Here is a 9060-nt window from a genome sequence, read left to right on the forward strand (position 1 = left end):
TGGGGGAGCATGCAAAGTCTCCTCCCACCCTGCTAGGAGCGCATGGCACTTCTAAGCAGCGCATGCTCCTTGCAGGGTGGGGGAAACTTCGCATGCTTCCCCCCGCTCCCAGGCCAATCAGGGCTTGGCCTGGGGGCGGGGGAGTGGCAGGGCCTCCGTGGGCTGGATCAATCCACTTGTCGGGATGGATCTGGCCCACAGAGGCCCTTTTGCCCACCCCTGAGTTATTAGAATTTGGGAACTGGGTTTTAGAACTGGATATTGCAGAGCCAAATATGAAATTATTCAAATTCATATGAATATGAAATATGATGGTAACAGTAAATACATTCTACAATTACACGTAAAAGCCTTTGCTCTTGGTGTCTGACTTACATTGTTGAATAACTTGGAAAATCAGCTCTTAAAATTCTGTAAACAATATGGCATTCTGAAAGCTAAATGGTGACGCATTGCGCCTTGGGCTGGAGTTCAAAATAGTGATATTTGATCAATATTTTTAGGGGCCTCAGGAGCAAACCTTTAGGAAGCTGCCTGGAACTGAATGTGAAAAGTTTTCTCCAGTGATTCATCTCATAGTTCTCCTGATTTTTTCCACAAGTCATCCTGCTTGAGTAAGGAACTCTTAATAGTTCTGTATTCTATAAAAGTGATACTTCAACAGAAGCTATGCCAATGCTCTTAATACATAATGTATTGATGGACGGCTATCTACTGCAGTTATTTCAAACCAGGAGGCCTTATTATAAAGACACCTGCTTAGCAGGCTGAATGTATAGACGCTGAAGGGCAATTGCTCAAAAGTAACTCAAATATGTTTTTAAAGAGTATTATTTTATTGAAGTGCAGATGAAGAGTAGTGAAGCAATCACTTCCTAGAATCTTGTCTACTAAAATGGCAAGCAGAGAATTCACTGGCTTTCTAACGTTAATCATTAAAGCTTGTGAACATAACCTTAATGTAGCAATAGCTACTAGAATATTGATTAGGTTTTATACTAAACTGGTGATTTCAAACTTTATTATTTTCCCCCTGCATGTTAAGTGTAGGTGAGTGACTTTATACAGAAGAACTGGGCCAAGATTTTTTCAAAAACAGGCATCTAAAGGTAGGCTACTAAATCAATATTTAGGCACCTTTAAATAAGCTCTGATTTTCGGTAGAGGTGAAGTAAATAGCAGCTGAAAGTACTTGGCATCTTTGAAAATCAGGCCTCTTATTAGAGTGCCTAAATGTTGATTTATGAGCCTAAACGGAAAGTCTTCGGTCTGGAATGGATCACAAAGCAATTACAGCTTGATTGGTAGTGGTGATTTTCTTTCCAGCTTGTAAATGATAGCTTGACTATTTTGAGGATGAAATAGAACCACTTATTCAGATCCCTCCTTTGGGTCATCACAGCTTGTTAGCTATTCTAAAGAAAAAAGTTCCCCACTTGTGCATTCTTTACAACTCATCTATTTCCTTGGCCACAGTCTAGTAACTTGAGTCATTCATTCTTCTTTGGAGAGGCATATTCTATGCATGCTCTTTCAACAGCTTTCAGACTGTCCCAGAAGATGGTATTTGAGTTAGCTGAACACTGAGTTTCTTGAATGAAGTTAGAGATGACTGAATCAACCGTGGAACAAAATTTTGCATGTGCTAGTGGTAGTGTTCAGCTTTACTTAGAGGACTTTAATGAGGTGTAACCAGGGTATATGGTAAGTATAACTGGAGCATGATGTGAAATTCATATATTATCAGTAATTTCTAGGCATGTTGGAATCAGTTCTGAAGAAAAGAAAAAAGACAATTCTGGAGTAAGATGAAAGTACTAGAGAGAAATATGTACAGTCATGTTTCTATGGGTATCTGATTCTCTCTATACTTTTTAAACCAAGTTCTTTCTTTAGTAATGAGGGTTAACCTCTTGTACTTTGAATTGGGTCACATGTAATTGTATTTGTCCATTTAGATTAGTATTCTCATCACCTCTCAGAATTACAGGATTTTTTTATTAGAAAGAACATTTGTCTTTGGAAAATTCAGAATTACCTCCACTTTACAAATGTTCCCTAGAATTAACTTTTTTTGAGTTGAAACAGCCTTCAAGAGGATGAGACCAAAACTGTATATATTGACAAGTTGTATTTTTATGGATTAAAATGGATGTGCCTCTGCTTTTGGAATTCAATGGTGAATGATATACTGTACCTACCCACATTGTTTTGATTCTATACACATCTGTTTCTGTTAGATAAGATTTCTGCGATAAAGCTACTTGACACATTTTGATCGCAGTTGTTTCAGCATTTTTATTGTTTTGGAAGGTTAAGTCCCCTCACATTCCAGTAACACATTCTAAGAAAAATCATGGCAATGTTTTAAAAGCTCATCTTTTCTAAAGACACATTTCCCCACGTATATTGTAAAAATCACATTTCTAGAACATAGTGCATATTTATGTATATTAGATAATAGTTAGCTTTGAATGAATGTATGCCTTCAATTGAGCTTTTTAGGATGTTAGGTATATAAACGACATAATTAAATACCACACATCTTCCACAGTATATTTATAAGTGAAAACAAAACAAAAATAACAGACTTACAACAAGTCAGTGTGAGCACATTCAGATCCTCTATGGCTTCAACTCTTTCTGCTCCTCCTCTGTGTTATCTGTTAATACTCTCAACATTTCTAAAGCAAATATATTTTAAGTCAAATATTACACTGTAAATACCACTGGGTAGTTCAAGAACATATACAATCTATTCCTACATACATAAGTTTTTATGTATACATACATACACATATGTATATGCATATACATAGATTCATAACATGTACATTTACAACTGATTTGATAAAACAAATATACATTAGTACAAAATCTAAATATGAAAAATACATTTCATATTAACAGTAAGTCAAACGCCCTGCACAAATTGAATAACTAGTGCTGTTTAAAGGTTCGGGTTTTGGTCTATTTTACATGTCAAGAGTATTTACTGTTCCAAGGGACCTGCGGTTACCATAATACAATACATCAATGGCTGAACTAGAGAAGAGATTTTATTTAGCAGTGGAATTTGTGGTGATTTGTGCAGATAACACTTCAAGCAGTAGAGGGTGCTCTTTCCCCTGCACTGCACTGCATTGCAGTGCTATAAGCAAATTATATAATTTTTTAGTTCCAAAGTGATCAAGAGAAGAATTCAGCTTAGCTGATTATCTGCTAGGCATTGGAAGATTGTATACGTGAATATTGCTTTATTCACATGGATACACAGGAAAACAAAACAATTTTTAAACTTGTTCATGTATGCATTTTATGGTAAACCCTCCCATTCTGCTATTTTTGGCCAAACCTGGTCTTAGTCTTTGAGATGTCTGCCAAGTTTCAAAGGAGGTTTTGCAAAATTGTCTGGAGCTGATAAATCCATAGCGAAAGTGGATGGGTATTTGATGCTGTAGCTGATTTATGCCAGTGAATACAAACCTCTTATTTTGAGCACAACAGAGAAGACAGGAAAAAAGAGAAACTTTGTGGCCGTTGTACTTAATGGTTTCAGCTTTTTTTTTTTGCAGTTTTTATGAACCTTACTTAATCATTGCCCTTCGGCAGCTTGACAATGATGGGTCTGGGCTTGTCACTCCAGTTTTCTAGTTTAAAAGGTATTTGATGAGCCCTTTCAATATTAAGTGAGGGCCACAGGAGGCCCAAATTAAATATGTCAGGGAGCAGACTCTGAAGAAAGCTAATGATATCTTTCTCTCCTCTAGGCCCTCGCCAAATGTCCAGGAGGCAAAGGTTTTGGATTTGACATATTTTTTAAGTCAACCAGTTTTTCTTACAGTTTGTCTAGTCTATGCTGTAAGGAGGCCGTTTCTTCTTTAATTTCATTGGTTCCAATGGCACTCTTTTGTAGCTCACTTTCCAAGTGAGCCATTTGAGAGTTTACATCACATATATCTTTAGAGAAGCTATATATGCCTTTTGAGATTCAATCCAGTTGATCTGTGAGGAAATCTTAATGCCACAATATCCTGGACTAGGTTCTGCAGAGTGAATACACTCTTTGATCTTTCGTTGCCTCTCATTTTTTCTATTGGCATGCTTGTTGCTTTTAGTTCCTACAGGAAACCCTTTAAATCCTACCCTCCTTGCAGCCAAAATACAAATCCTGCTTCACGCCCGTTAGGAGGCTGTTCCAGAACTTCATTCATCTTGATGGTTAGAAACCTTATTATAATTTTGAGTCTTATTTTATTCATGGCAGAGTGTACCCATTTGTTCTTGTTCTGACATTGTCTGTAGAGAGGAATGACATCCCATGTCAGTCTTTTGTTTTGCTAGGCTAAACAAGTTATTTTAGTCTCCTCTCAGGATGCTCCTCTGATCTTCTTTGTAGCCCTTCTCTGCACCTGTTCCAGGTTGAGGTCAGTGAGACTACTCAAAGCGCATTAAGTTAAGAACATGAGTAAGTTTTTGTTTTGCAGAATTCTGGTCTTAGTGCCTATAATTCTGAATGTCATTCTAGTATTATGTAAGGCTTAATTTTACAAACATTTTTCAAATTTGATATTCTCTTATTCCAACTTCAAATTTGGTATTCACTAACACCAGTCTGACCTGGTGCAACAGAACATCTTCTTCAATGTACTCCGCAACTCTGGACTTCGGAACGCATAAATCATAGGGTCAATGATGCCATTACACAAGATGAGTGTAGCATTCACATGGAAAATGGACATATAACAAGCGCAGTAAGGATTAAATGGGCAAAATGTCACAAGGAGGATGTGAAGAAGAAAGGGTCCCCAACAGCAAAGGAAAACACCCAAGAAAATAGTTAATGTAATAGCTCCTTTCAGGTTAACTCTTGAGGGAACTGCACTGGTAGGCAGTGAAGCAATCTTTTTGGCATGAGATCGTGCAAGCAGGAACATGTGTATATAGAGGCACAATATAAAAGTTAACATAAAAGGAAATAGAATAGTGAAGGAAATGACTGTAGCTGTTTCATGTGAGAAGATGGTTATAGCAATGCCACTCCCAGCACAGACTACCCAAATTACTGCCAGGATGATTAAAGCACGATTCAGTGTCATGATATTATGGTACTGTAATGCAAAAAATATAGTTATGTATCGGTCAGCTGCAATGGCTAGCAAGCTGAAAATCGACCCCAGCAAAGACAGAATAAACAAAGAATCTATGACATCATCTATCTTGGTCTCAAAGTATCCACGGGGCGTCAGATATCCCATTTTGCATAAGATAATCAAGATGTTCTCCAAAGTTTTGTACAGACTAACCAATATATCTGAAACTGATAAGCTACAGATAAAAAAGTACATGGGCAAGTGAAGATTCTTGTTCTTGATCACAGCTATAAGGACAAGTAGGTTCTCCAGTATTCCAGCAGCGGCAATTGTGAAAAAGACTTCTTCTGGAACTACAACTTGGGTGCAGTCACTGTTCATGGAGATATTGCTGTTGTTTTCAAATGAAGGAGCATGCATCTGCCCTAGAAGTCTCATGATTTGAGAAGCATGATCAGGCTTCATTTCTTCTGCTTGTAGAAAAATATGTGATTAATTAGGTATGACTTCACTGAGAAACTGACTTGCCATTCGGATAATTTTTTCTGTAGTGAAACCTTTCTAGTTCTGTCTTGAACAATCGAAAGACGTAACCGAGATGTATTCAACCACCTGTGATAAAATGTATAGCAAAGTAAGTGCCAGGAAAAAACACATGTTTGTCAAAACTATATATTTTGAATTTCAACCTATGAATGTATTGTGATGGAATGAATATTTTTCATTATTGTGGTAGGTAAACTGGGTTGAATAAAGTAAGAGTTGTCACTAGGTTTGCCAATTTTCTCATCACACAAAACTGAACAGCCTAGCCCTGCTCCTTCCCCAAAGTCCTCCCCCCCCTTGAAGCTCCACTCTTATTGAATACATTCTCCCTCCCTTGATGGGTCACTCTCTCCCACCCTCATTCACTTTCACTGGTCTGGGACAGGAGATTGGGGAGCAGGAGAGAGAGAGGGCTCTATCTGGGGGTTGCAGGCTCAGAAATGAGAAGTTCAGGGTATGGGGCAGAAGGCTCAGAGTTGGGGGATGGAGTTGCGGTGTGGGAGAAGGTAAGTTTGATGGTTGGGGGTGCCGAGTCTGGGGTGGAGATTTGGAGAGGGGGCTGCAGGTTGAGGCAGGGAATTGGGGTGCAGGAGAGGTTGAGAGCTCTGGGGTGGGGCCAGGGTGAAGGCTTCAGGATGTGGGAGGGAGCTCAGGGCTTGGGCAAGAAGTTGGGATGCATGCAGTGAGGGCTCTGGGAGAAGGGTTGGGAGTCTGGGGAAGAGTGGTTTGAAGTGCCAAAGGGAGCTCTGGGTTTGGGGAGGCCAGGGCTGGGACAGCTGGTTGGGGCTTTGGGCTTACCTCAGGTGGCTCCTATTCAGCAGTGCAGTGGGGATAAGGCAGGCTCCCCACTTGTCCTGGCTCTGTGCTCTGGCTCCTACATGGGGAGACGGGGAAGCAGGAGGCCCTGGGCATTGCTTTTGTCCACACGCAAGCACCCTTCCCCCCGCCCCCTGCTCCCATTGGCTGGAAAGCCAGTGCTCAGGGTGGGGACAGTGTGCAGAGCTTCCTGCTCTGCCTCGTTGCCAGAACTGCCCGTTGCTTCCATTGTTCACTGAAATGTCAGGACCAATGGGATACGTCTAGACAGCTGAGCAAAACTCTAATTAAACTATGCAACTTGAGCTACATGAATTGTGTAGCTGAAGTTGAAACAGCTTAATTTGGCTTTTGGCACTGTTTCCACCGCAGGAAGTTGAAGGAAGAGCACTCTTCCTTCAACTTCCCTTACTCCTCGTGAAATGAGGGGTATAGGGGAGTCGGAGTAAGAAGTCCTCTAGCTCGACATTATTTCGAAATAATGGCTGGCAGTGTAAACATGCTCTTAGTTATTCTGAAATAACGCTGCTGTGTAGACTAGCCTGCCTTAGCTCCGCAGCACCGCTGACAGGACTTTTAATGGCCCGGTTGGCAGTGCTGACCAGAACCACTGAACACTTGCTCACCCTAGATGTCCCAACTCTCAGCCCATACATGAAAGGAAAAATGAAATTAAATTCCTTTTTAAATTGCAAAAAGTTAAGTATGTTTTCCTTCTTATCTGGCTTCCTACATTTGCTGGAATTGATCTTAGTCTCCCTGAATGTCTGGAAATTTTATTGGCGTAGCTGCTTATTTTGCATAATTTTCGCATTTCTCACAAGATTGACAATATTACAGGAAACTAACTAAATGCCAACTGAAGCTGATGGTAGGACAACAGCATATTCAGCACCATACATTTTTTTTGAGGAAATGAGTGGTGAGGCAGCTGAGATTTCCTTCCCTCTTTCCTCCCCAGATGCCTGATTTGTATTGAACATGCTCACACAGGCTGAGTATGCTCAGTAACATTGCTGAAGACAGCTGCCCTCATTCAGCCCTATCACAGTCAGCAGGCCTGGGTCATCTACTTGTTCATATCTATATCTATATCTATATCTATATCTATATCTATATCTATATCTATATCTATATCTATATCTATCTAAAATTAGTAATTTTTTTCATAGGTACAGTAGAGATTATTTAACTAGCAGAGCTGGCTATTTTTTTAAGTAAATAAAAATATTCTTTGGATATGGCAGACAGAGTTATAATTTAAGTTCAGATCCAAATGTCATTCTTGAACAAATTTTATAGTCCAGTCCAAATACAGAAAGTTTTCCTTCAGTGTCCTTGACGCTCTTTTTACAATATGACCTTGATCCAGCCCCTATTAAAATCAACAGTAAACTTTCCATTGACTTTAAGGAGGATCAGATCAAGCTCTGTATGCTTGTAGCTATTCATTGAGATGTAACTTGGTGGATTAATTTGTGCGTGGGACAATACGACCTAGATCTTTCTATCATTATTATGCCCCAAATTACAAAATAATTTACTGTTGCTATTCAGAATGCCCACTTTTTATTCACAATTAAAACAAGCAGAAGAAAGATATTTAAGGTATATAAATCAGGGATCACCCCTCTTCGCATTCCTGAAGCTATACCAGCAGAAATCTGTTGTGTAGAAATAGCCTTAATTTTAAAGGAGCACACATAAAAGCCTTGTTTACACTATGCTCTCCCTCTGACTTCTTATCTCCTGTTATTCACAACACGTCAGGCATGAATGCAGATGACTTTGTGCTTGATATGGTTTAGCCACAATATAGACAAATGTGTTCAGTTCCATTTCAGTAGCTAATGCCTTTGACCACAGTCCACCAATATTCAATCACTGAGTTGTCTGCTGCTGTGATTTTCTGCACAGTGGTAAGTTGTGGTCATGGCTTTTGGGATTTGGACATAGCCACCAGGGACTGGACTTGCGCCTCCAATTCACTTCACTTAGGCTATGTCTAGACTGCAGGCTTCTTTTGGAAGAAGCTTTTCCAGAAGAGATCTTCTGGAAAAACTTCTTTCAAAAGAGAGTGTCCACACAGCAAAAGTGCATCAAAAGAGTGATCTGCTTTTTTGAAAGATAGCGTCCACATTCATTGGATGCTATCTCATATTTAAGTTGTGATTACTACGGACAGAGTGGCCATAGGGCACCTGTGCTTTCTCCTGGAAGCCTCTTCTTTTGAAAAAAAACCCCTCTATTCCCTGTCCATACACGCCTTTTTCCGAAAGAGCTCTTTTGGAAAAAGGCTTCTTCCTCGTAGAAAGAGGTTTTCCACTGTTGGGAAAACTCCTGTGTTCTTTCGACTTTCTCTCAAAAGAACACAATTGCAGTGTGGACGTAAGTGTAGTTTTTCTAGAAAAACATGTTTTTCCGGAAAAGCTCTGCAGTGCTTTTAACATTAAAAGAAAATGTTCAGGAAGATGCCTGTGTTTATTTTAAAAGCTTCAATGTGGAGTAAATCAGTTACACTATATGGCACAAATGCACTGACTGCATCTAGTGAACATTTTCTAGTATAAATAAAGCCTGGGATGTCAGGAGGGAATCAATACTG

At 39.6% G+C, this 9060-nt stretch overlaps 1 protein-coding gene across 1 annotated transcript; it reads right to left on the reverse strand.

Moving 5' to 3' along the window:
- Nucleotides 1–2151: 2151 nt before the first annotated feature.
- MC2R (melanocortin 2 receptor) lies at nt 2152–5882 on the reverse strand. Its single transcript, XM_075921027.1, has one exon. The coding sequence runs from the start codon at nt 5556–5558 to the stop codon at nt 4605–4607; it is 954 nt and encodes a 317-aa protein (XP_075777142.1). The 5' UTR covers nt 5559–5882; the 3' UTR covers nt 2152–4604.
- Between the last annotated feature and the right edge of the window lie 3178 nt (nt 5883–9060).

The sequence above is a fragment of the Pelodiscus sinensis genome, chromosome 2 (assembly GCF_049634645.1).
Source record: "Pelodiscus sinensis isolate JC-2024 chromosome 2, ASM4963464v1, whole genome shotgun sequence".
Lineage (NCBI taxonomy): Eukaryota > Metazoa > Chordata > Testudines > Trionychidae > Pelodiscus > Pelodiscus sinensis.

Bases quoted from the DNA above. Each gene is read 5' to 3' on its own strand.
- MC2R (XM_075921027.1), bottom strand. From the start codon at position 5,558: ATGAAGCCTGATCATGCTTCTCAAATCATGAGACTTCTAGGGCAGATG.